Source organism: Talpa occidentalis, unplaced genomic scaffold, assembly GCF_014898055.3.
Source record: "Talpa occidentalis isolate TD23 unplaced genomic scaffold, MPIMG_talOcc4v2.1 talOcc4.16, whole genome shotgun sequence".
Lineage (NCBI taxonomy): Eukaryota > Metazoa > Chordata > Mammalia > Eulipotyphla > Talpidae > Talpa > Talpa occidentalis.
Genome location: NW_023601653.1, coordinates 84,989,649 through 85,017,365, shown reverse-complemented (window position 1 = coordinate 85,017,365; position 27,717 = coordinate 84,989,649). Strand labels below are relative to the sequence as shown.

Sequence of the window (27,717 nt, the reverse complement as noted above, 5' to 3'; positions counted from 1 at the left end):
AAATGTAACTTGGTGCAACCACTATGGAAACCGGCCTGGAAAATCCTCAAAGAAGTTTAAACAGGAATGCCATAGGGCCTAGCAAGACCACAGCCAGGTAGGGACCCAGAGAGTATGAAATCATGGGTGGAAATATTGACGCATTCCTATGTTCACACGAGGGTGGTTCGCGCTGGCCCAGACACGGGGCCAGTCTAAGCGTCCATTGATAGGCAACTGGGGAGAATCGTGGAGGAGACGCTCGGTGGAATACTACTCAGCTGTTAAAAATGACGAATCAGTGGCTTCTGGGACAAAATGGCTGGATCTTGCGGTGTTTATACTGAGAGAAACGAGTCAGAAAACAAGACACTGACCAGACCCCCCACCTGGGGAGTGTGAGCGACCAGAGCACAAGCCACGAGAGATGATTCTCGGGCTCTGTGGCTCCCGGGGGAGGCGCGGGGGAGCGGGCGGCAGGGCTGCGGCCCCGGAGGGTGAGGTGGGGTGAGGGAGGGGGAGCGGCAGGTGCACACAGGGGGTCTCCAGCTGCACCCCAAGGCCAGCAGCTGTGCAGACGAAACCACAGCTTTGAAGATGGCGCGCGTCTCAGCGCAGGCACCTGGGGTCCGGCTGCGCTCGAGGCCCTCGGGCAGCGGCGGCGGCCCGGCCCGGCCCGGCAGTGACCCCACGCGAGGCGCCGGCGCTCGGCCGGGCGGTGCGGGGCGCGGCGGGGAAACGCGTGTCCTCGGCAGACGTCACCCCTCGCCCCAGACACGTGGCGTTTGACGCGCAAATGGAAAATTTCAGCCAGTGGCCGGGGAGCCGCCCCCACCCCGCGGGGCCGCCCGGGCCGGCCGCAGGCTGCGGGGGCGGGGGTTGTGGGGGGCTCGGGGCGCGCGGCGGCTCCGGGGGCGCCTTTCCCTGCGGGCGCCGCCGGGCCCAGCCCGCTCCGGGCCGCGTGTCCCCGCTCGCCCCGCTCCGGGCTCGTCGCGCCAGAGGCCGCGCGAGGGACGCTCCGCCCGCAGCCGGCTGCCCCCGCGCGGGACGCGGGCGGCGGTCACGGGGAGCACACGAGACCCGCGCCCCCAGCTCGGGGAGGCCGGCGTCGCGGCGCGCGGGGCCGGCGGGGACGGGGAGGCGCGGCGGCAGCGGCGTCCAGGCCCGCGTGAGACGGCTGCGGGCTCGGCCCGTCACGCGACCTCTTGGGCTTTGTCTCCGCGCCGAGGCCGCGGACGGGCGGGCGGTGTCCGTGTCGCCCCGTTCACCGCGTCCCGCGCGCCCGGGATCGCCGCCCGCTCGCCCCGCGCCCGGGGGCCCCGCCCCGCGCAGCGCCCCGGCTCCGAGCAGCGCCCGGGCGGGCCCGCGGGCTCCGGCCAGCGAGGCGGGGGAGAGGGACGCGGCGGGGACGCGCGGGACAGGCCGGCCCCGCGTGGCGGCTCCGGGGACGGGGACGAGGCGCGGGCCAGGGCGCGGGCCCGGAGAGCGGGAGGAGGAAACCGCTTCCACGCGGCCCCGGCGGGAGGCGCGGCGGGCACCGGGCCCTGAGCCCGCGGGCTGCGCTGGGGACGCCTCGTCCCGGCGCTTCTCCAGGCCCCGCGCGGGAGACGCGCCCTGTGGGCTCGAGCCTGGGGCTTTCGGCGTCGTTTCCTCCCCAGGGAACGCCCACGCCTCCTTCCTCCCGCGCGGCGGGGGCGTTTCTGGGGGACGCGGACGGCATTTCCAGTGTCTCAGCGCGCCGACGCCCGCTGACCGTCTGGCCGCCTTCCCCGCGCGGGCGAGCGCGTCTCCGCGACGCGGGCGGGGGACCCCGGGGGGGGGGCGCGTCCACGTGCTGCGGCCGGACCGTCAGCCGCAGGGGCGGCGCAGACCGCGGGCGCCGTTCGCTTCGCTTCCCGCCGCGCGCTGCTGCCTCCTGCGGCTGCGGGACCAGACCCTCCCGCGGCGCCACGGCGGCCACTTTCCTCCAAACCCAAATCTGACTCTGAAAATGTCCGCCGGCGCGGGGCGTTCACTGACCCCCGCCCGCCCGCCCTGCCCGCCCGCGAGGACGCGCGTGTCTGTGCTGCCCCTGGCCCGGCCGGCCGTCGGGGGAGCGCACGCGGGGCCGGGCCCCCCCGGCGCAAGGAGGCCCCGTGGGAAACGCCATTAGGCCCCTGAGGACCGTGACGGGGCAGGATTTATTCAGCTCAAGTGACTTTAAGTGAAATTTGCACGCGCACTAGTGACTGTCTCGCGTTTAATAAAAACAGTCACGGTCGTCTCCACAGCAAGACCAGTTAGAAGCGACGGCGGCTGAGGCGCCGCGCCCGGCCCTGACAGCCCGTCCTCCCTGTGGTGCCTCCCGCGTGTCACCAGATGCCGGTGACACGGGCCCGCTCTCCACGAAGCGACGACCGTCCTGGGCTCCAGGCATCCGGTCGCGAAGGGAAAGCTTCCCGCGTGAAGGACGCGGTCTTGACTCTCCTGCCTGAGGGAAAGGCGCTTAGACGGCTCGCGACGGGCGTCCAGCTCCAGCCCCAGGCCGCGGCGGAGAGGCCGTTCCCAGGCCGGACGCCCACGTCCCTCCCTCCGCCTCCTCCCAGAGCGGCCCCAGGGAGCGGGAAACCGTGTCAGCGCAGCTCCCCGGCTCCCGCTCCTGGCGAGGCCCGGCCCTGCACTGGGGCCGCCAGGCACTGTCCCCCGCGGAATGAAAACGTTGTTTACTCCTGCTTCGCGGTCTAAACTTGGCAAACGATGTATTTAAAAGCGCAAATACAACATTCACTCTGCGTCTGTTGATCTCCGTGCAGCCGTCACCTGCCATGAAACCTCTCCCACGCGGACACGGGTTTGCATCCACGCACCGACCTCAGCACCACCCAGCAAGACCTGGGCAATCCGAAGTCCTGTCTGTCCACACACCGTCCATACGGAGCAGGATGCCCCCAAATTACGCAACTGTGTTAAAATATTTAAATTCAGACCTATCATGTACCTACCTATTGACCAGCAAGGAATGCAAAATGAATCAAATTACTCTTTAGAGTTTGCTACTGATGTGAGGTTTTCCACATAGGATCTCGTTTCACATTCACAACCCACCCCACAAGGTGCTCCTCGTTAGCTCCGTCTCACATAAAGGAGCCCGAACTCAGAAGGAGCAGGTCGCCGGCGCCAGGTGCCCAGGCAGAGGCGCAGAGACGGGTGTTACCCCAGGATCCGTGTGACTCAAGGCCTGGTCTTCCCACTACACAATGCTGCTTCCTAGAGTGAGTTTAACTGGGTGAAAAGAGCTGACGAGCGCTGAATCAGTCACCTTGCAGAAGTGAGCGGAGAAACATTTTATTTTCTGAAGTGGCTGTCGGGTAAGGAAGCACAGGGACAGCATGACAGGACACAACCCCGGGCCCCTGAGGGCACCTCAAAGAGCATCTACACACATACACACACACGCCCCCACACACACACCCTCTGTACAGTATTAGTAGTGCTTTAAAAAATCAGATCTTTGCTCTAAAAGAATTAACAGTTAATTCTTGGTCATTAAAAATGAACTTTCTAAAATACTGGCAAACCTCATTTTAAGCTCTGTTTTAAAGTACTGATACCAATGAAGTAACATTTTTCTTCTTTGAATCTTTTCTTGTAAAATTATAGTTTTTTCTTTTTCTAAAATAGCAGGAAGTTCCTTCCAGTTTTTAATAAAGATAAAGGGGGCGCCCATGGCCTTGAGCAACCTCAGGGGCGCGCTGTGGGACACAGACGTGTTTCCGCAGCTGCCTGCGGTCATGGCGTCCTCCACCACCGGGACGGAGCCGCAGGAGCAGGCCTCGTAGATCCGGTAGCACTCCGTGTTCACGCCCGCGGGGCACAGCGTGAGGTCGCTCTGCAGCAACGCGTCTTGATAGTTCTTCAGGCTTTCGTTTGTCTCCTGAGGCTGCCACCTAGAAAAGCGGGAGAAACTGTAGTTTTCACTTCATGAAGCATATCTTTGTAAAAGAAAAGATCTTCCTTCCAATGTGCGCTACAGGAAATGGTCAACACACTACAGCGATGACGGGCAGGAAAGGTCAGTAAACTCTCGCCTAGACTGATTTCTAGAAAATAGGGAAGAATCACTGCCGCCATGTTGGTGACGGGCATGATCTGGAAACAGTAAGAAAAATGAAGTCTCAATTTTATAAGCAGGGAAAGGACAGAGGCACGCCAGAGAGCAGAGACTCACGAAAATTCGCTCGCCATCGTGAACCATTGGAGAAACACAAGTGAGCGCTGCCGTGAGGTCGCTGCGCAGAGAACAGGCCAGCTCCCGCCTCCGCCGCACGAGAATCACCCCGTTTCTACAATAAACCGCACCTCACACTCGCCCCAGCCCAGACACGTCGTTCCTCACGCGGCCCTGACCTCTGCTCCCCGCCGCCTGGGCGGGCCGACTCGCACGAGGTCAGCCTGCACCTCCTCAGGCCTGGCTCCGGGTGGCCCACGAACACTTCCCTTGGTCACTGCACAACAGCAAATGCTCTGCTCCTCCTCCCGAGTTATCTCCACTCCCTCTGTCTGCACATTTTTTTAAACAATGGAATTTATTATCTTCTGAACCACAGTGTGTCACTGACTCATCACCTCCGACCAGCCTTCAAATTCCAAGAGGGCATGGACATTGGATCGCTCGCTGCTGGGCCCTTCACCGTTCACACAGCTTCTGGCAAATAGCTGCTCTGGCTATTTGCCAGAAACTGCTTGATAAATACTTGTTGCTTGATAAATATTTGTTGACTGACTAAATACAGTGTGGTTCGCTAATGAAAGAACTGGGCGCTAAGCTTTCTAAAAGAGTATCTGTTAAAATGTAGAACAATTCTAGCTCCGGAAGGACTCTTTGCTTTGCTGACTGCTGTGTGCACATGAAACTCTATTTTTTATTCAAAAACAAAATGAGTGATTGCAGAATTTCTTCCTCTACACCAGGACTACCACGTAAAAAACGAAAGGAAGAGAACCTGACTTAAATCCATCCATCCCTTCCCTCCCCAGCGGCCAGAGAAGACTCTGTGGGAGGCTCCATGTTACACCTGGGCATTCGAGGAAGAGGAGGTGTGACACCTTCCTCGTGTGGCGTCGGGTCCCGAAGGGGGAGGAGGACTGCCTGCCAGTCCTCTGGCCTGCTGAGCCTCTCGGGGGGCCAGGCACCACGATCTCTGGGCCCACCTGACACATTAATGACATTGGCATCTGACCGTCCCCAGGATTTCTTTTCAAGACAGACAAGCGCTAAGGGAGGTTCTCCCCACTGTACACGTCTGCACCCGGTTTCCTCAGAACCATCCCAATCACGACCCGTCTCTAGTGAGTCTGCTCTTGGTGGTGCTGGCAGCGTCTCTGTGGAAACCTGTGCTACCACGTAAGTCAGCTTAGACTGGAGAACAAGATGGATGAATCAAGTCAATGCAGAACTTACTGTTCTCTTGGTGAAACCCAACAAAGTTTATCATTCTGGTATTTTTTCAAAATGTTCATCAGTGCTTGTCTGGATGAATTTTCATAAACGGTTCCTAGGAAATTGCATACGTATGGTCTTTCATTATAGAGCATTGCCCAACTTGCTTCCACCACCGGAAAATTTCTGTAGCTATAAAAATAAGCGCATGTTAGTTAACAACGTATGACAATAGCACTGGCAAAATCTTCCTGATTCAAAAGTGCAAGTCCTAGAGTTTAGTCTAGAAACACATGATGGTATTTTGTACTTACGTGGCTACTCCTAGCGGCCACTGGAAAACATCCACGCCGTTAACCCAGGGGCTGTCGTATATGAGGAAAAGCAGCTCCACAAAGCCTCCGTTTCTTTGGAGGAACTGGCTTATCCATTCATTATTACACTGTTCATTTCCAAGCAAAACAACAGCAACATGCTGCAGTTTTTGAGTTTGTACTAAATTTTGTACATAAAGCAGCCACTGGGTGGCATAAAAGACCTTTGCTTTCTCTCGTCCATTTAACACGAGAACCACGTTGTCCACGTCAATGGAGAAGTATCCCGGGGCCACAGCAGGGCCTGTGATGAAACTGTGAAAAAGAAAATCGTCACTGTTAAGTGAGTTCTCGATATGATGACTCACGTGCTAGTGAAGAGTCTGGAAAATGCCCTGATAAAGAACACGTGCACAAACTAAGCAGTTCGCAGGGCTCTCAGTCATTGATTTCTGTATCATTTTTTGGTTTGTAAATTATTTCAGAAAATTCATTTTCATAAAAAAGGTATACCAAACACACGGCTGGTCCTTGCACTTGAATAGCTGCTGCGATTCCCCCTGCTCTGTGGCCAGCATAACTCCTGCCTCCCTCATTCAGCTTGTGAAGGAACAGGACTCCTGCAACCCTAGCACGGCTGGAGTGGGAGAACAGGCATGGGACAGAGGGGCTGTATTGTCTCTGTGAAACCTGCATGGATCCAAGGTCAAAATGCAGTGTCAGTAACCATGAATGTCATCTCCTAAACTTTCATCTCCGTGATGAGTAGTAAGCTCGTTAACAACATCTGGAAATTCTAAAAAAAGGATCAGACATATTTTATTCTATCATGATCTACAGAAGTTTAACTTTTTCATAACTAGAAGATGCTCACTGAAAATATCGTAAGCGAACTTGGATAACAGTGACTTAAGTCATTTAGCATCAGCTCTTGTTCATCCACCGGGCAGACACTAAATGGATGATGATAAAGCCTATGCTGGGACATGAGAGCATTCTGAAGGCAGATTTTGGGGGGACGAGCAAAGGCCATGGTGAGCAGAGTAAGCTTCCCTCCGGGAGGTTAAAAATAAAGTTGCCCTGTGACATTAAACTGTAAATCAACACATGATGGATATGAGCAGAGAAATGCCAAATTCCTTCAGGAGACAGGTGGACCCAGACTGGATGGCCATCGAACTGACCATATCAATACAAAGAATGTATAATAAGGTAGTTGTCGGGCTGCACATGGTGGAGAGGCAACAGACAATGGAAACACAGGACAAAGAAGAACTGAAGGGAAAGAATGCAGTAGTGATTAAAGTAACAGTGAGGCTAAAAACCCGCCCCACTGTTAGAGTGGTTTCTGTGTGTCAGGTACAGTTGGGAGTGTTGTACATCTACCGAGGATTTAATCTTCAAAGCAATCCTGTGAAATAGGAAAGATTATCTGCTGTCTTTTAATTTAGGGAAATGCAGGCATAAAGTTAAGAGATGTTTGCAGTCTGACAGCGAGGGAAAGGTGGAATATGAACCAAGACAGTGACTCCAGAGTGTACGCTCTGAACAGCACCGTCACTGGCTACACAGCTCAGAGGTAACAGGCTTCATCAGCAGGCTCGAGGTCAGAGTCCTGTGCACGCACTCATACCCCGAGCACAGGCTATGACTGATGCTGGTTCAGTGCTGAACCACGAGTCATTCTTCATTTATAAATGAAGTACTTCTACTTTATAACAAACTGTTAAGCCAAAAAGAACCAGGACCTAATGATTTGGGAAATTCTTGTTCTACTCAGAAGCACTACCTATAGGCTAACTCCCATGTTTTGATTCTACATTTAATCAAACAACCCTCAGATAATTGGGTATCATTATAGTCTCCCTATATGGAAAAAACTTGCTGGTCAAGACAAGAATGTGGACTGACTGATAGTTCTACTTCCATTCTCTGTTATTTACTTGGTATTTGGGGTTACGTCCTTTGGACTGAAGAGTTGATAAGAATCAGCATTCCTGCTCCTGGCTAAACCTGGAATACTAAGGATATTCTTTCTATTTTTGCTTCAGAACAGTGGTGAGGCTAAAATTAAATGATGTAACTTAAAGCACTTTGTAAAGTAAAGGTTTATTTAAATACAATGTAGAGCCTCCCCGGTGGTGCAGTGGGTTCAGCACAGTGCTGTGAAGCTGTGCCTCTGCAGCACTGGTTCTATTCCGGGCCGGCCAGGGAGATACCTGAATGTCGTGGCAGACCTCTCCTGTCTCCCCGCTGCTCCCCTCAGCAGTGTGTTTCAGTGGATCTGCCTGTTCTGTTCCCTGCTCTGTCTCTGATGAATCCTCTCTCCCTCCTGCGCCTCTCACCTGTACCCCAATTCTTGTATAAAAATAAATAAATCTTTAAAAAGCAAACAAAAAATACAATGTATTTATGCTTTTTTACAAATATCCTGATAGTGCTTAAAAACTCTTTCAATATCTTCAAGATATCCATAATGATTGCTGTGGGAAATAAACAGAACACTAGTAGAAACCAAAATCTTTGGTTCACATTTTTATGCCTAACAATATGAAAAAATGCATCCAGTTTTCAAAAGTAATTATTTTTATCTTCATCTCTGTAACTAAATCTAGTAGAAAATAGCATTATTCCATATAGCAAAAATAGCACATTTTTTCCTAAATGAAATGATCATAATTTTATCTGTTTAAAAACCATTGGAAAGGGCCTCCCCTGGTAGCGCGGCGGTTGAGCACTGGGCTGCGAAGCTGCCCGCAGCCTCTGTAGTGCCGGTTCGATCCCCGGCTGCTGGCAAGGGTCCCACATGGTGCACAGACCTCTCCTGCCCCACCCGCTGCTCCCCTCAGCAGTGTTCTTCATCAGTCTACCTGTTCTGTTCCCCGCTCTGGCTCTGGTGGATTTTCTCACCCTCTCACGCTTCTGACTGTACCCAATGCTTGTATAAATAAATAAATAAATCTTTAAAAAAAAAAAAAACCACCTTTGGAAAATATGTAGTCATAGAAAAAAGTCTTATAAAAAGCTCCAATAAAAGTCTTAACAATATCTCAGTTTTACTGAATCTAAAAAAGAATTTCTGAGTATTGCATTAAGATAGTAATCTATGCCACCAAATCATGATAGCATTCATTTGTGAAATGTAGTAATAAAAATTTCAAAACTCAAAGCAATAGCTTTGATAGCATTTGATTATTATAAGAATACGTGAATATGACTACCGTATGAAAGAGAAAAACAAAATTGCTTTTAACTTTACATTATTCCTCAAATACAGAATAGTGAATGCTTATCAACAATCAAGTGTTACAAAATTTGAAGCATAAACTTTTCTATGTAATTAGAAGTGTTTTGATAAAAATGAGGCAGATACATAATTTGAAGAAAAGTACTTTCCTACATCCAGTTCATAAGAAAGCATTCACAGTACCTATGAATACACATTCATAAGATTTATCTCTCTTTCATTCACAACAGAACATTGTGGAACTATTTTCCATAAATAAAATGCCCTCTTGTTTTCTTCTAGTGTTTACATAAAACTTTGCACAGAAACACAGCAAAGGTTAATGATGACAATTAATACCTGTAATGTGTTCTTCCTACAACTGAATTTCCCTCTCTCCACTGAGCGCTCACATCAGCAGGATCAAGAACACCTTCAAAAATATGCTCCCAGAGATACAAACCTGGTAATTAAAGAAACAAAGACAAAAACATTTACTTGTCACGGGACCTTTACTATCTATCCTATGCCGAAATGTGGCACATTACAATGGAAGCTCACCATTTAGCACTGTTTCTACTTTATAACAAACTGTTAAGCCAAAAAGAACCAGGACCTGATGATTTGGGAAATTCTTGTCCTACTACTCAGACTGCAAGAGGTGAAATTAAGAGGTTCACTGTCAGGAAAGCATGCTCGGAGGGAAGACCAAGGGTGCAGCTGGCTGTTCTTTGACTAAGGCTTCAGAGGGATGAAAGGTCCTACGGCCCAGCTACATGGAGGGTTCTCTGAAGATATCAGGTGTGCTGTTTTTGGTCTCCCTCAGCTATCACAGCAGCAGCCAGAAGCAAAGGCCCAGGGAAGATCTGTGGAGGCGCTTGTGGAGAAGAGAGGGTCCTTGTGATACAGAGGGCAGGTGTGCTTGGCTGCTGGGAAGGTTCTATCAGCAGAGGCACCGCTAGCATGGAGTAAAGAGACAGAGAAGATGTGTATTAAAAGAGAGCAGCTGGATTTCAAAATACTGCCAGCGGGAAGAGGCCGGCCAGACCATGGGCTGCAGACGCAAGCGACCCTGCACGGGACAGGAAGGGTGACGCCGGGGCCAAGCTGCGTTCCGAGCTGCAGATTATGTCAAGACCTTGAAACCTGATAGTTTGGCTGGATTTCAAAACCACTTGAACCAGTGATTCCATTTTCTCCCTTTGGAATGGGAACGTCCTGTCACTGGGCTTGGGCACAGGTTAATCAACACAGTGTTTGATGAAACTCATCTGGCCACACTGTGCTAACCACATTTAAAAGATATGGAAACATGAAAGCCCAGAAAGATATAGGTCTAATTAAAAACTACAATGAGGAAAGAGGAAGTTAAAGGAAAAAAAGAATACCAGATACTTTAGAGAGAAAAAAATGCTAGAAGTTGATCATTGGAGACTGGAGTCTGGGTGACTGCAATGTAGAGGCCAGTGTCATCTTCACGGATGTATATTTATGTTCATGTAAATGTGCACGAATTTATGAAACACCAGGGGCCATGCATTATCCTCAGCTTACCCAGCACTTTCTCAATTAGTACTTTGCATTTAAATTACTTACTGTACATAAATCCAACTCAAGTTTAAAGGCCAATTAAAGCTCCTTTTCAGTCACGAAATCCTTGGACACCCAACCTTTGCTGAGGGTCCCCTTCTCTAGCTGAACATAACATATACCTGGAAACACAAGAATTTCCCGATACTTCTGCGGGCAACCAAGTTTAATCACCTACATGTCACATCTCCGTCCAGCACATCTGCAGTGCACACTGTCCTATCACAGGCTCTGAGAAGTCTGCAGCGAAGACCCTCGGTCGGCTCAATGTTTCCCAAATGTGTTTTTCCCATCATGGGTGGGGCCACGTCTTATGCTTGTGCATTAACTATCCAGCAATTACATAGCTTCATGAAAATTCAGTCGACACAGCACTTCAACATGAGCCCGACACAACCACTGTCCATGCAGCGCTGCCCTGCTGAGACCAGCAACGGCTGTGAGGGATGCACGAGTGCTGCGCGTGTTTACAGGGGTGTTGTGTAACGTAAGAGAATAGAGGAGGGGAAAAAACGCCTGATGCCTTAACGCACAAATGCTGAAATACACTATCCATCTATGGAATGAATGGATTTGAAGCTGCTTTTTCCATGTCTGGCGCTACAGTCAACTCACCGATGGCAGCTTTGCCCCAGATCTGCACGCGCAAGTCCGGTTTTCCTCTCGTGGACTTATTTATATGGAGACTAGTCTTAAACCGGTGTTGTTGCTCATTTTTCTCGTCGCCTTCCCAAGGGTTCCATTCTTCCCCGCCCAGCGTGGACTGTCCTGTGTTTTAAGAGAGTGACAGTGTTGCAGGCAGAGCCGCGGCTGCAGAGAAACTCAAGACATTTAAGAACGTCGGGGGCTCCCGCTGGCGCCCACCTTCAATTCTGTCCGAGGAGTAAAACAACTGACCTGGGCTGGCGACCCTCACAGCCGGAGGGGAGGGCCTGAGAGTTTAATGTTCGCTGGGCCTTTATTTCGAGAGAGCTTAGACAAAAACGCGGCGGAGACGAAAGTACAGTCTCTTCCCGGCAAACCTAGCATGTGGGAGCAGGGCCCGGGTGCGCGCTCCGAGCTGGATGGTGACAGCGATGCCCGCCTCCCGGGCCCGCCTGCGCCTGGGGGCAGGTGTGACCCGGCGCCCGCGGACCTGACAGGGCGGGCGTCGGGGACGCTGAGCGGTGAGACGGGCGCCCGTCAGGACTGTCAGCCCCGTCAGGACCGTCAGGCCCGTCAGGCCCGTCAGCCCCGTCAGGACCGTCCGGACCTTCAGGGCCGCCAGCCCCGTCAGCCCTGTCAGGCCCGTCAGGCCCGTTAGGACCGCCAGCCCCGTCAGGACCGGTAGGACCGTCAGGCCCGTCAGCCCGTCAGGCCCGTCAGGACCGCGGGCCCCGGGCGGCCGTGGGGACCGCGCGCGCGGCCGGGGCGCCGGGGCACGGCCGAGTCCCGGGAAGAGCGCCCCGGTCGGGCCACCCGCGGCTGCGCGACCCGCCCCCGCCCCGCCCCCGCCCCGCCCCGCCCGGCGTCCGGCACGGAGCGTCGCCCGCGTCCTACCTCGGCCGCGCCGCGCCAGCTCCCGCTCCCGCGCCGGGAACGCGCCCGCCCTCGGGCCGCGCGGAGACGCGGGGGGCGCCCGGCGGCCGTGCCCGAGGAAGACGCGGTAGGCGGCGTAGAGCGAGAAGAGGCAGTACAGCGCGGCGAGCAGCGAGCACAGCCGCCGCCGCGTCAGCCGCATCCCAGGCGGCCTCCGGGGCCGCGCGGCCGACACCCGGCCCGGAAACCGTCGCTCGGCGCGGCCCGGCGTCCGGCGCAGGCCCCGCCCCGCCCCAAGCCACCGCCCCGCCCCAAGCCACCGCCCGCTCTCCAGGCCCCGCCCCCTGCCCCGCCCCCGCGCCGCCGCCCGCTCTCCAGGCCCCGCCCCGCCCCCAGCCCCGCCCCCGCGCCGCCGCCCGCTCTCCAGTCCAGGCCCCGGCCTCAGACCCGCCCATCACGTCACGGCCCAGCTGAGGCCGCGTCCTTAGCTTCGCCCGCCCAGCTCAGGCCCCGCCCCCAGATCCTCCCAGATCCCGCCCCGCCCGCCCCGGCCCCGCCCCCGGGCTGCCCCCAGCCCCGCCCCCGCGCCTCCAACCGCTCTCCAGGCCCCGTCCGGCTCGGGCCCCGCCCTCAACCCCGCCCCGCCCCAAGCCCCGCCCTCACCCCGCCCCAGCGCCTCCGCCCGCCAGCCCGGGCCCAGCTCAGGCCCCGCCCTCAGCCCCGCCCCACCCAAAGGCCCCGCCCCCAGACCGCCCACCAGCCCCGCCCCACCCGGGCCCCTCCCCACCTAGGCCCCGCCCCGCCCGGGCCCCGCCCCACCCAGGCCCCTCCCCACCTAGGCCCCGCCCCGCCCCGCCCCCGCCCCACCCAGGCCCCGCCCCTGGGATGGCCTTGGGGTTCCCTCCCCCGCGCGTCCCGGACCCCCGCGGGGCGACCGCCGCTCGGCCCCGCCTCCTCCGGCGCGCGCCGCGGTCCGGCCACCGAAGACGAGAGGCCTCGCGGCCCGTCAGCACCGCTGCGGACCGGGCCGGACCGGGTCAATTTGGGCTCAACACGGTTTTTCGAGGAAGAAACGGAAACATCTCATAAAACCTCACTGTGCGCCCAGTGGTGCCGCGCCGCTCCCCAAATTTATTACGTTTTACTCATTTCCGTAACGATATAATTTAGGGGGCACATGTCACACCTCGCAGGTTGCAGCCCCACTGCGTGCGCCCCGTGACCCAGCGGGCCCCGCTCAGCCCGCGCAGCCCGGGGCTCCCCACCCCCACCGGGGCGCCTCCCGGGGTCCACGTACCCCCACCCGGCCGCGCCTCCCGGGGTCCACGTACCCCCACCCGGGGCGCCTCCCGGGGTCCACGTACCCCCACCCGGGCGCGCCTCCCGGGGTCCACGTACCCCGCACGCGGCCGCGCCTCCCGGGGTCCACGTACCCCGCACCCGGCCGCGCCTCCCGGGGTCCACGTACCCCCACCCGGCCGCGCCTCCCGGGGTCCACGTACCCCCACCCGGGGCGCCTCCCGGGGTCCACGTACCCCCACCCGGGGCGCCTCCCGGGGTCCACGTACCCCGCACCCGGCTGCGCCTCCCGGGGTCCACGTACCCCGCACCCGGCCGCGCCTCCCGGGGTCCACGTACCCGGCCAGGGTATTTCCGGGGGGCAGCTGTTGACCAGCTTCCCCGGGTCCAGCGCGACCTCCGGGGCTGAGCGCGCGCTCCCCACGCGCGGGCCGCGGCCTCCGGCCTGGCCTGTCCCCCGGGCGTGCGGCAGGCGGACCCCTGGACACCAGCGCCCTGGGACGGAATCTGCCCATGGAGGGGGCGGGAAGAGAGCGTCCTGCGCCCCCATCCCGCGGCCTGTCCGCTGCGGCGCCCAGACGCGCCCGGTCCCTCCCCGGCGGCCCAGCCCCCCCAGGCGTCGGCCCGGCCCGGCCTGTCCCGCGCGCCCCCGCGCGCCTCAGCTGCCCGGGAGCCCCGCTGGGTCCCCCGGGAGCGCCTGCCCCGGGCAGGGCCTTGGCCGTCGCCCGCCAGGAGCCCCTGCGCTGCCCCGGCGTCCTGTGTCCACGTGCTGCCCCCGGGCGTCCTGTGTCCACGCGCTGCCCCCGCGTCCTGTGTCCACGAGCTCTGCCCCCGCGTCCTGTGTCCACGCGCTGCCCCCGCGTCCTGTGTCCACGCGCTGCCCCCGCGTCCTGTGTCCACGAGCTCTGCCCCCGCGTCCTGTGTCCACGCGCTGCCCCCGGCGTCCTGTGTCCACGCGCTGCGCCCGGCGTCCTGTGTCCACGAGCTCTGCCCCCGCGTCCTGTGTCCACGCGCGCTGCCCCCGGCGTCCTGTGTCCACGCGCTGCGCCCGGCGTCCTGTGTCCACGAGCTCTGCCCCCGCGTCCTGTGTCCACGCGCTGCCCCCGCGTCCTGTGTCCACGCGCTGCGCCCGGCGTCCTGTGTCCACGAGCTCTGCCCCCGCGTCCTGTGTCCACGCGCTGCCCCCGGCGTCCTGTGTCCACGCGCTGCGCCCAGCGTCCTGTGTCCACGAGCTCTGCCCCCGCGTCCTGTGTCCACGAGCTCTGCCCCCGCGTCCTGTGTCCACGAGCTCTGCCCCCGCGTCCTGTGTCCACGCGCTGCCCCCGCGTTCTGTGTCCACGCGCGCTGCCCCGGCGTCCTGTGTCCACGCGCTGCGCCCGGCGTCCTGTGTCAACGTGCTGCGCCCGGCGTCCTGTGTCCACGCGCGCTGCCCCCGCGTCCTGTGTCCACGCGCGCTGCCCCCGGGGTGGCCTCCGGGCCGCAGGAGGGACCGCGCGGCCGGAGCCGTCGAGCGCAGCCGGGGCGGCGACCGCCGCGAGGGCCGCGCCTGCTGGGAGGCCGCTGGTCTGGAGCCCCGTCATCCTGAGCCGCGGGGTCCCTACTGCTGCGGCCTCGCGGGCGGGCGGGGGACCCCTGCGGGGCGCCGCGGGGACTGGACGAGAAGCCGCGCGTCAGAGCCGCCTGCGATGGACCCGCCACTGACCGACCTGAGCACCAGCGACCCGGGACCCCCCGGGCAGGGGCAGCGCCTCCCGCCTTCTCCTTGGAACGCGGGTCCTGCCCGGCGACCCCGCAGACGCGCCTTCCGAGGACTCAGGCTGGAGTGAGGGGTGAGCTGGGCCAGCTTCACAGCGCGGCGCTCAGCTGCCTGCGCCACCACGGAGGCCCCAATTACCACATTTTAAATGGCTGGAACATCCAGGTAGAACCAAATGATTTTTTTTTTCCCCTTAGGCAGATTTGGTGAAGGTGTTTGGCTCTCCCATAAACTTATATTTGTAGGCAATAAAAAGTCAAGTTAGATTCCTGTACAGAAAGCGAAGGCCTGAGAGGGGAGTCTAAACTGACATTTAAAGGGAGCATAAAGAGGGGCTTGCAAGGAAGACAGCTATTTTTAACATCTTTATTATTATTTTATGAAAATCACGACAGGTTCTGATTCTAAAATGTCACATCATAATTTCTATTTTGTAAGACTGATGCTTTCAGTGCTGTGAGTGAAGCTACCGTTAATGCTCTCTTCTTCACAAAGCAGCACAAATGCCTGTCATTTTCTAGACAGAACCATATCCGATTGGTCACAACCATTTAGTTCCTAAATAGTTCTCCAATACTTTCTCCTTCCTTCCACTGCTCCCCGCTACTCCCCCTGGTCCCAGCCACCATTATCTTTTATTTGATCAACTACAGCGGCCTCCTAAATTGTCTCTGTATCCACTGGACACCGCCAGGAATCCGTTCTTCGCAACGTAAACACACAACTGCTTTGCACCAGCAAATCCAAACGGTCACCTTCCTTCTTGAGATTTTCTGTGGTTCTCCTTCCTCTGAAGAGAGGCTCGTCAACAAGGCCTATCCACAAGCCGCACGTGTCGCCTCTCACCCTGTTCTCTGCCCTCTAGTCACAAGGGTTTGAGTTTCCTCAAGCTCACGGCCTCCGTCCCGTGAGTGGCCTTGGCTCGTGCTGCTTGCTCGGCCTAGAACCATCCACCACATTTCAAATTTCAGTTCAAATGTGACTTCTCCCAGTCCCCTTCCAACTCTGCTCACCCACGACTTCTTTTTTATTATGCTTTTGAAAGTTGTAACTTTGTGCGGTTAATGCCTGTTTTCATGGACTCAAGTTTCATCAGCTAAGACTGTGCTGCCCTTTCTAGTCACTGAACTTACTTCGTAGAGCTCAAGCTCCACCTCTCCTGTCCTCTAATCCGCGACTGGACAAGTTGCTGCCAGGAGCAGGCCCTTTCCAGCAGGCCCTTTCCATTCCCTTGTCCTCGCTAGCAGGGGGCACATTCCCTCGCCTCCCTCAGCGCGGGCGGCACCATGTTGTTGAGTTCTGGAAGTGGACCACGAGCAGGAGTTGATGTGACACAGACCTAGAGGCTCTGGAATATGTTAATTTTAGAAAATGGAACGAGTCTCAATTCCTGCGTGACCTGGTGGAAGCTTGTTTAACCAATGTGCTTGCGCTGGAATTTGATTTGAGGTAGATATAAACATTGAAGGTTAAGCTACAAGGATTTGTTTATTAGAGCAGATGTATTACTTTAAACAAAATAGTACAATATGTGCTACATCTCCTTCAGAAAATGGGGGCAAATAATGTCTATTGCATAAGGCTTTTGTGGGAATGACAACAATCGCGCGCGATGCCTTGCATGCGGTAGCTGCTCAGTGGATGTCATTGCTGATGTTATCGTTATCACTCGATGCTAACTCACCTGCTCCCTGGGAAATGTGTTCTTCTGTATCCTCTGTTACTTCTTATGCTCACAGTGACATTTTGGATAGAACTGGAATGTTTTCTCTCTGTTACTGTTGCTCATGAGGGTTTTAAAGTTTAAGGCTTAATAAGGTTTTGAAGGGATTTAAAGAGACTTCTCTATTGACAGAGCCCGTTGAAGGACGTTTCGATAATGCTATAGTAATTTAATTCACATAAGCCTCTCCTACCTCCCCAAAATAGTTACTTTTTTAAAAATATAATTTCTGAGTTCTGGTATGGAATTAAAGGCCACCAAAGGATGAATTAATTAATCCTCCTTGGAAACATCGTCCAGTGACTGAGCCCATTTGTGTGGTTTTAGAAATTAGTTATCTGCCGTAGACCAGCTCAGCGGTGGTGGGAGATCGAGACAATCTCAGGGTTGAGTGAGAACGAGCAAAAGGTGGTCGAAAGAATTAGGGCGGGGGACAAGAAAGAATGACACACAGACACACTCAAGGGAGAGTGAAAATCTGAGTGTAATTTGCTCAAATCATTACGCATATTTATACATTTTCAAAAGGCATTAGGTCACACAAAATCTATTTTCCCAGCATAACAATGTTTCTTGTTACCTAGGCATAGAATACAATTTTCTAGCTAATAGTTTACAAGTTGCTAAGCATATGTGGTTACATTTCCTGAAACTGATTTTTACATATATAGAAAAAGTCAGGTAAGAAAATTAATTATGGACAAGTTGCTAAGTTACTACTTATTCAGAAACAATGATTAACTGGTTAATGGTTAAACTGCTTTGTAGGTAATTCCATCAGGCTTGTTTGTAGGCAACGCTCTCAGCAGCCTTGTTTTCAAGCAAAGAAGGGGTTTTTTACTGCAGGCTTATTGCTTAGATTGGGCTTATAGGCTTGTAGGCCTTGTTTGATCTGAACGCCAAAGTTTATTATGATGAAGCCCCTCGGGGACTGCGCCTGTCTTAGGTCGTCAGGAGTCACAGACATGCGGCTGGCCAGTGCCTTCTTTAGTCTGCCCCCGATCTTAACCGTCCTTGACTGTCCAGTCCAGCGCACAGGGGAAGAGGGTCTTATGTACTCTATTTGTGAGCATCCACAGTACAGCCACTCTTTATTTCATCCAATTACTGGCGAGCAATGGTGGCAACAGTGGCATTGCCAACCATTGAGGCAGGAGCTGCCACAGTTATCTTTGCTTATTTGGGACTTAAAAAAAACCTTTTTATATAGATAATCCTTACAAAAATACTTTGGCTCAAAGTCATTTAACATGTTTGAAATTTAGCAAGGATGGCATTAGATTATGGGTATTAAATTTTTTCTTCTTTTCAGATCTTCAGGTTTTAATTAAGCTGCCTTTTATGTTAAGGATTAATCAGGACATCTTGCCTCCAGCATCAGTTCCAAACTCAGCTGGAAATTCTGTAGTGATTTCAGTCTCATAAATCTTTGTAAGTCATGTAATTATAAAACTAATAATGTTGACGATAATCGTAACTAGAGTTCAGTGGCCATTTTATGTGTTAGGTGCTGTGCAAAGGGCTTTGCATTTTCTTCTTTGATGTAAAGATCTATAAAAACTGCATTTGTTCAATCCAGTTGCATTCATTCTAATGCAGCGGTTACAGGGCCTCCCCCAGCCACCATGTGCTAGTGAGCAAGAGCTCACAGCTTCCAACATGCTTTCCTCACAAAATGGTTCTAAAGCTCATCACCTTCCTGATAGTTATCCTTTCTTTGCTTATATTTCCGATGGAAAAATGAGTTTAGAGTGATTCAGTGACTACCTCAAGGTCACACAGCTTTCAAGGACTGCAGTTCATTTTAATACAAATCTTTTCAAATATTTGCCTTCTGCCTGTAAAAACAGCGTCACCTTTTTGTGTGTCAACAACATGCTTCATGTTTTCCATGTCGGTAAATATGCTCCACACACAAACCCCTCTCAAGCAATCACACGCGCAAAACTCTCAATTTAAATACATTTAAGAAAACCATTTTTCTCAACAGATGTTCATGTTTTCAGTTAAATTGTTACAAAATGGTTCGGAGGGCGCTTTCCCACAGACCCAGTTTGTGAGACCCTGACAGCTCTGAACAAAGCATCTCGTCCAGGAAACCTGAAATCATGCATGTGAATCGCTGCTCCCAGGCACTTTTTTGGAGGAAAATAAAATAAAATATCATCTGATGATGTGCAAGAATTGCTTATGTATAAATGTAATCAATGCTGATTGTGGAAAAGTTAGAAAATACAAATGAATCAAAAGAAAAACAGCCCTTAACCCATCTCCCCAGTCATTTCTTTTCTATAATATGAGAAAATAACATAAAATTTTGTCTCTTCCTTGAACACTCTGGTAGGGAGAAAAAAGAACTGTGAACCAATTTCTAAAAGTGTGTATATTTTTATTTTTGTGATAAATATTTTTCACTTTCCCGTTCTCTTTCAATTAAAGAACGATGGTGATTTTGCTGCCGTGCATTTCTCACCACCTAGTGCTCGAAGCGTTATGGTCTTTTACTCTGGAAATTATTTGATTTCAGATCTATTGGTGATTTTGTTTTTAGGTCGTTGTATTTTCCTAAGTACAAGCCAAGCATAAAATCTGATGTCGAATATATTCTGTCACTGTCTTTTTTGCATTACAAGAATTTAAATAAAGCTCAGCCTATTAAAACAAGTGGGTTTTTTGGGGGGTGAAATCCCTGATTTAATACATATTCAAATACACTTAAAATTCTAATACAGCAATCACTGAATTACAGTTGGCCAAATTATAGCATAATTGAAACAGTTATTTGAAAGTTTCTCAAAACAAATGCAGAGAAGTTCATTGTTGAATGGTAATTAAACAAGTACTGACACCTGTGACTAATAAATGTTTTGAAGTTTAATTCAAAGGTTCCAAATCCTCTGTCACCATTAGCAAATCCTCTTGTCAGTTAGCGCAGTATTTTTATTTTATAGTTGTGAGCTGAGAGTCAAGATTATAAATTTTCTCCAGGTTCATCCAGACAGTAGAAAAGCTGAAAAGAAATCCCTGCTTCTTTTGATTTCTAGATTTGTTTTACAAATTTTTTAACAGATTTTTCTCAATCAAGAAATGAAAAGAGGGGGCATCCCTGGTGGTGCAGGGGGTAAGTCTCAGCGCTATGAAGCTACCTGCAGCCACTGCAGCATGAGTTTGATCCCCGGCCAGGGAGCTACCCACATGGCACAGCAGACCTCTCCTGTCTCCCCGCTGCTCCCCTCAGCAGTGGATGTCAGTGGATCTGCCTGCTCTGATCCCCGCTCTCTTCTCACCCCCGTACCTCTGGCCTGCACCCCCGGATTAGGGGTCCTGAAGAGGCAGTGTGGCTGGAAAACAATCAATTCCTCAATTCCATTCTCTGCTCAGAAAATGCACTTTCGAAAGATGGGTGTCTTGGCAATTCTTCGTGTCGCTTTAGAAATGATCCTGTAACCCAATTCTGAAATTTGAGGAATCAAAATTAATGAATAATGGCAGAAGCAAAAGTGCTATAAAAAGCTGTTGCTCCTACATCTTTCTTCCTATAACCTATAAAAACTTTATTATGGAACATAAATTTATACAGACCCATCATGAATTTGTATTTCGGGATGAGAACACTCATCACTATAAATGTCAGGTCTTCTCAAAATAATATTCAATGCAACCACAATAAAAGCTTGATGCAATTAAAAATGGAATTGAAAAAGCTAATGCTAAAGGTCATCGTTAAGAGTAAATGTCTGAGACTTATCTAGAAAATTCTGAAAAATGGAAACGAATGAGGAGATATTGACCCTATGTGATATCAAAATGGACTATGAAGCTAGAAATTTGTCTACGTAGATGACTAGATGGAGACAAAAATAATAAGTGTCTGGAGACTAATTTTATGATATAGTTGCATATAGCGCAACTAGCAAATAGTGTGGAAACACTGCTGTTATTCAGTGAACAAATTTGTGTCAAAAACTATGGAGGGTTTGAGATTTTATAGCACTTAGAATTTTATTTTTGTTGAAGTCGCCTTGCATTGTAATGTTACGTAAGCTTCCGGTGTGCCTCTTTAGAAATCATCATCAATCTAAAATGCATTGAGTTCACCACTAAAATTCTTGACTTTGTTATTATCCCCTTTTACCTGACTTACACCTTCCACCTTTCCCTTTCTCTCCTGGTAACCACTAATTTGTTCTTACAGCGTAAACATTTATTTATTTTTTATTTTATTTATTTTACTTCATTCATGGTTCGCTTTCTTAATGTGCCCCGTATGAGTGAAATCACATGGTCTGTCTTTCTCTGTGTGACTTATTCGACGCCACCACCTTCATGCTGCGTTAGCTCTCAGCAGCTGTGTGGGGACTGGCACAGGACGTGAGGCTGAGGATCAGTACTTCATCGCCACAGCCCTGCAGACTGCGTGAGCTGGCTGTTCCAGTAGGTTCTTGCTCTGGGCACCAGGGAACAATGAGGGAAGCCACAACGGGTTCACATCACAGCTGAGGGTTCATAGCATAGGAACCCAAAGCTCTTGCAAGGGGCTGCAGGAAAACCCATCCAGCTTCTGCCTCAGGGGGCGATGCTGTGCCAAACTTTGCTACACAAACAACTTCAAAAAGGTAGTCGATTTTGATTTTGATTTTGTTATAATTAGTCTTTTTCCTGGTCCCTTATTTCGGTTTTCTAGATTCCTGCTGTGAGTGAGACCATCCGGTATTTTTCTTTTTCTTTCTGGCTTATTTTGCTGAGCATGATCCCTTCCAGCGCCATCCATGTTGCTGCAAACTGCATGTGTTTATCTTTTTTGAATGCTGAGTAATATTCCATGGTGTATATGGACCACATCTTCTTGATACAGTCATCTGTTTTTGGGCATTTGGGTTGTTAAAATCAACAAGCAACTATAAACCAGAGACACACTACAGGGTGGGGGAGGAGGGAGTAGGATCTAAACAAGGCGGGGGGTGGGAATTAAACAGGGACTATCGCCAAGATGAAAATGCATACATTGCACAAAAATGAAAAATGATGTAGTCGGAAACAAACGCTGTTAGAGCCTCTGCTCAGACGACAGGAAGAGATGTTGAAACATAGTGAGCTGTCTTCCAACACCCTTGACAAAGAACTTGACTTCTCCAAATGAAAAGGATGACACCTTCCAATTCACAGAATTCACACCGCACTGAGGCCTCCAGTGGGGAGCACTCTGAGGAACAGGCGAAGGCAGAGGCCTTCACACCCAGATGGAAAATTCATGGCGTTGGTTCTTTGGTTAAAATGGAGTTTAAAAGCTATTCTGCAAAAGCAGTTCTGGTATTGTTTAAATAACAATTGTTAAATCACTAACTGAGCTCATGTACAAACTGTCCCGCACTTATTCTGTATCTCAAAATACTGCTGACTCCTCTTTTTCCCAACCAGAATTAAGACCCATTCTTGAGAGCTGGGGATAACTAAACATGCTATTTAAATTTCCCTCTGCCCCTTGCATTTCTTTCATATTTTTTTTCTCCTCTCTTAAAGTTTCATTTTGACTCATGGAGGATTTTGCATTTTAGAATTTAAGTAATTTTCACCCACAGCCTGAAAAACACAAAAAACTGGAAAGAAAACTTAGATGTAATTTTGTACAACAACACTGTTTTATAGGGATAGGACTATTAGTTTTGAGTCAGTAGGCTAAACGGAAGTTTACCAATTCTTCTGTTTAAAATATTCATGGTTTCTTAATATCTATGCCAAGTATATTGGACAATATAAAATGCTAGGAGAATAAGTCAAAGTTAAATAGAACAAAACACACACATACACACGTTGCTGAAACAGCAACGCCACGAGGTACCATTCATTTGCTGCCTCATATAAGTTGTGATTACATGCGTTTAATTTTCTCAGCTAAAATTGGGGATTGCCATAAAATTTGCCTTAGAGCAATAGTGGTAGAGTTGACCGAAATGAAAAGGGCTTTGCTAACTGAAAAGTTTTACAAAATAATCCTCTGTGTTTCCAGAAGTAAAATGACAGCGAAAAGCAAAATCTGGCATTAAATGAGAAAAACGAATGTGAGAGCATTTTTGGAAATTGCAAATTATCACCCAAATCTAAGTTATAGATGGGCATGCATTAAAAAAAAACAAAACAAAACATGGAATTCCTCCACTTTAAATAATTGGCTTAAACTAGGTAAGAGAAATTCATTTTTTTCCTTTATAAAAATGATGATGTGTAACATTATATATAAAAATCTTAGTTTGGTCAGGAAAACAGAAACATCTCCAGGCAGATCAGGCAGAAGTAAATTGGAAATCGGGCATTATATACACATGGGGAAAGCTGGGGCAATAAAAGTCTAAAAAAATCCCCAAAAAAACAAAAACTGGTATTAGATTTAGGGAAATCAAAAAACTGCTGCCGTGATTGGAAACTGGCAGGCGACCCTGGTCACCTGCAACATCCAAGTGCCAGAGTCAGGAGCTCCGGGCGGGGTGGGGGCCGCTGGGGGACTTGTGCTGCCCCTCCCCAGCACAAGCACCTGTGCTTCGCTGCAGCAACATTACCCCCGCACCCTTTTTCTAAAATTATGTCTATTGAGGTAACGTTGGTTACATCATTGTATCTGCTTTGGGGTTAGAGGTTTAAACCGCTGCAACCGCGCGTTTTCACACCCTGCCCCACCGCGCCCTGCGCACCTGCCAGGGCCTCAGGTCTGCAGCCAGAGGCGAAGGGTTTGCTATGGGCGGTTTTGACAGACCCTTTGCTTTGTTTCTCTATTTTCTACATGTTAGTGAGACCGTCTTGTATTTGTGTTTGTCCTTCTGGCTTCTTTTGTTTCTCATTAGCCTCTTGAATCCATCCAGGGTGTTGCAAATGGCAAGAGTTCATCACCTTTTTATGTCGTACTTTAGTATTAAAACTCAAGTTAAGCAAAGAGATTCAGTTAAAAGAAGTCCTATTAGAGAGAAAGGATTTAAAAGAATAATTACATTTATTTTGGTACAGCGAAAAGGAAAATAGATGCTCTTATATCTTCTTTCTGGGAGTCTAAATTGGAAGATTTTTCAGTATTCCAGCAAACTGAAACGGAGCACCCTCGCCTCACTGAGTCAACGTTTATCATATGTATGAATATCTGTTTAACGAAGATAAATATGTAAGGTTAACAGCAGTGTGGTTGAAAACTGTGAAAAATTAGAAGTATCTTTAATGATCAGAGGGGAGGGAATAGTTTAACTAAAATGTAGGATACAACTATAAAAACCAATATAAATGAGTTGCTGCTTATGCCAGGGAAAAAATTTGACATATGCTGCAAGCTGAAAAAAAGCTTGCAAAACAATATGTGTACTGCTATTCTGTGTTGTTTAAAACAAGAAAATCTAGCCATTTGCCTCAGCTCATCTATCTCTATTATCCATCTGGAAGAATGGAGACTCAGTAGCTTTCGGTACTATGTTTACAGCTAATTGCAGCCTTTTCGTGTTAGAGCATTATGGGGTCATTATATGTCTAATACAAGCAAATATATAAAATAATCATGCAAAGCAATAAAACTCTTTCCACTTGAAAAGAGAAATAAGAGTATAGACAATAGGAAACTGGTGGGGGGAGCACAAAATGTGTACATATAGGAAAAATGATGCTGGAAAATTTTGGAAGTTTGCTGACTTTCGCATTTTTGTACATATTTATTTCAAGTCCACTCATAAAAAAATGCTCTTGAAATTTCTCATGAGAAGTCTGCCTGTCAATTTCCTGTCTGTTTTTGGCTTTAGTCACAAGTATGGCATAAGTGACTACTTCAGAACTTCCATTTAAGACCAATAAGCAAATTCGTAGATATTTAGGAACCACTGGGAAGAAATTCTTGATTTTTTTCAATCTATAAATACAGTCTATTCAGTGTTAGCTCAAGTCTCAGAGACTATTTGCACGTATTTTTTTGGTGTTTATGAAAATTCATACCCTTGTGGATACAGAATGTTTCCACCCCCCCCCTCCAAGTTTTAAAAACAAAGGTCAGCTCCCCCAGACTTAGTGAACTGTTAGGTCACTTTAAGTTTCCCAATAATGTTCCCTAATTTCATATAGTTGATCTTCAGAGGAAGTTAAAATGGATGGGGAAGCGTTTTTAACCCTGTTCTGAATGGTGAGTAACAATTACCCCGAGTGTGCGCTCTAGAAAAGATTTTAGATATTGGCTCTGACACTGTGGTGGAAGGCTGGTTCCTTAAACTTTTGCGTCTTATTTCCCCTTGTATAAAGTATAAATGTATAATATGTATTTTATTTTGAGAATTAAAAGAGAAAAGCATGTAAACTAACAGCTTATTGAGTGCCACGTAAGAAATACTTAATAGAAGTTGCTTTATTTATTTATTTATTTATTTATTTATTTATTTATTTATTTTTGTTTATCAGCTCTCTAAGAATGGTTCTGGCTGATGAGATCCAGAGTAGAAAGCAGGAATGTCAATAACACGCAACAACAAGGAATTTCTGCAAGATACAGAGCAGATGAGAAATACACAATCCCACAAAGCAAGAGGAAAGGAACTGAATTTTCCCAGGTGAATCCCAGAACACCCCAGCTCCAGCTAAGTGCAGCCAGAGCCGGGGTCACGGGGAAGTCCGCAATTAAATTGAAGAATGGGGGAACAGTTATGATCACTCTGCACCCACAGGTCAAAGCTCAATAACAAAATTCTCTAAAGTGTGAGTTTTGATGCCAGAAATTCTGAGGCTGTGAAAGCCTTCGTGTACAATGGCACGCATTGAAAAGCACTCCGTGTAACCGGGCGCAGTCATTCTGGAAAGCAGTCAGGACCTGCCTTCGAAAACTATTCATACCGTCTGAGCAGCCAGTCCTCCTTTTGGGTATCTTCCCAAAAAATATGAAACCAGCAACTAAAAAAAATTATATGCTCTGCAATGATTATTGCAGGATTATTTAAAATGAATAGAATCTGGAAACACCCAAAGTGCCCCCCGATTAGGCCTGGCTTAAGATGTGGTCTGTCCAGGCAGGGGAAGAGCTGCAAAGAAAGGGGACAGTTGTGAGCCACTGAAGGAGTTTCAGGGAATTGTGTGTAGGGACGACAGGAAGGTACAGATTGCCTGATGTCACATATGGGAGTAAAACAAGGAGTCAAAGCAGGTGAAGTGACAAAGCAAAACATAAGCAAGTGGACAGGGATCACGGAAGCGCGCCTCCTGGGTGAAAGGCAGGGGGTGGGAGAGAGTGTTCAAGGGCAGGTGGGGGAAAATATTAAAAAGAAAACTGATCCTGATTCAATTATTAGAAAACATTGAAGTATGTTTTAAATAATTTTCTTACAATAATTCTCCTTCAAGCAAAGCACAATTTTCAGTACTTGGGCAAATACTGATGGGAACGATATTAAAATAAAAACACACGTGATTCATAATTAACCTTCAGATGTTTTATGCCAAAAATGTGAGGAACTAGTTAAATACGGATGAGAGTTTCTACCCACGATGTTCGTTTGTAGAGTCTAGTGCACTTTGGCAAAAAATAAGTACATAAAAAATGCATATGACTCATACTTCCAGAAAGAAGTTCTAAAATACTCAAGTTTAGCAACAGGAACTGTATGAACTTGAAGTGCCCAGAGGACCGTGTTCTTACAAGGAGTTTCATGCTCTCTTCCAGATCCTTGCAGCCAGGAGGTGGAGCCATGCAACTGAAGACATCCTAGCCCCAGTCTGGGGGGGTTTGAACATTCTCTCTACTAAGCTCAAAATGCTACTAAGAAGTAGCATTTAATTTGCAATCTTGCAGGGAGAAAAGAGGTTTCTGCCAATGTCTTATTCTCTTTACAAACAGATTAATTCATAATAAACATTGAGACATATGGCTGGGCCGCATATTCAGCAGTTATTCTGCATGGGTTGTTTGTCACAAATACTGCTGCACCCCTGCTGACTTCTCAAGTTTGCCTCATGCTTATTGTATCCTGCTCAGTGCATAGAAAGTGTGCGTCAGTCTGTGTTAAGTATAACGATCCCAATGTCTGAATTATAACAGAACCTGAGAGTTGAATGAAGCCTTAAATTCGGAGCTGCGGCTCACCCCACAGGAGCCGGGCGCGGGCGGTGGTGGCCGATGAGGCTGGTGGCAGCCGTCACAGGCAGGTGGATGACCGTGCGTGGTGGAGTCTGTTCCTCATCCTAAGTGGACCGTGGCTACAAGGGAGTGCAGAACCTGTGCTGCCAAAGAACAGACACTCATACATGTTTGTTTTTGAAAAAGAAACAATTGAGGCTCTGATTATTACCAGGGCGTGTTTGATAATGTTCATCTGCTTAAAATCTCTCATACAACTGGGCTCTAGCAGGTTATTCTTTGCTGCCAACTTTGTAAGGTAGAAAAAAGCCTTTACATGCTAATATTTCTAAAACACTTATGTTCAGGCTCTAAAAATCGTCTCTAGCATCGCCATTTTCCTCTTGACACAGCATCTTTGTGGTTTCCTGTTTTTACAGGCTTCTCAATGATTTTGGAATCCAAGCCATATGCAGATATTATTAAATGAGTACAGATGGAGCTCATCATATTAATAGATATTCAGAATAATTCATTGGGGAAATATTTGGGAGTCAGAAAATGGTGGTGTATTAAGCGTAATTCTACAGCTTTCTAATTATGTCGTCAACCTGAAAATCTTAGACAATAGCAGTTACTCCACTGAGTGGCTGTGAGGGGGAGAATGAATTAATTATGAAGAAAGAAGTTGTGCATTTATAGCCCTGTAGGTGTTAATATGCCTGCGTATATTTTGTAAAATACACGTAGACTATATTGCATTGAACATTGAAGTTCTTCACAGCCAGCAATGCAAAGGCTGATTGGCTCCGTGTTCTGACTCACCTGAATGT

The 27,717-nt window shown here is 49.9% G+C and overlaps 1 protein-coding gene across 2 annotated transcripts; it reads right to left on the bottom strand.

Annotated features, from left to right (window-relative positions):
• Positions 1 to 3,270: 3,270 nt before the first annotated feature.
• Positions 3,271 to 12,248, bottom strand: RXYLT1 (ribitol xylosyltransferase 1). Of its 2 annotated transcripts, none has more exons than XM_037515105.1 (6): positions 12,068 to 12,248; positions 11,144 to 11,296; positions 9,299 to 9,401; positions 5,713 to 6,027; positions 5,420 to 5,590; positions 3,271 to 3,905 (listed from the first exon to the last, which is right to left on the bottom strand). In XM_037515105.1, exons 1-6 carry the CDS (start codon positions 12,246 to 12,248, stop codon positions 3,491 to 3,493), a joined length of 1,338 nt encoding a protein of 445 aa, XP_037371002.1. In that variant the 3' UTR covers positions 3,271 to 3,490. The 2 variants fall into 2 exon arrangements, with proteins under 2 accessions (XP_037371002.1, XP_037371003.1); XM_037515106.1 differs by lacking the exon at positions 12,068 to 12,248 and adding an exon at positions 11,426 to 11,468.
• Positions 12,249 to 27,717: the final 15,469 nt, after the last annotated feature.

Excerpts from the sequence above, each read along its gene's own strand:
- RXYLT1 (XM_037515105.1), bottom strand. The coding sequence starts at position 12,248 with ATGCGGCTGACGCGGCGGCGGCTGTGCTCGCTGCTCGCCGCGCTGTAC. Across the intron at positions 11,297-12,067 it reads GCTGGCGCGGCGCGGCCGAG|GACAGTCCACGCTGGGCGGG; the intron begins GTAGGACGCGGG and ends CTTAAAACACAG. Across the intron at positions 9,402-11,143 it reads CTGGGGCAAAGCTGCCATCG|GTTTGTATCTCTGGGAGCAT; the intron begins GTGAGTTGACTG and ends TTTAATTACCAG.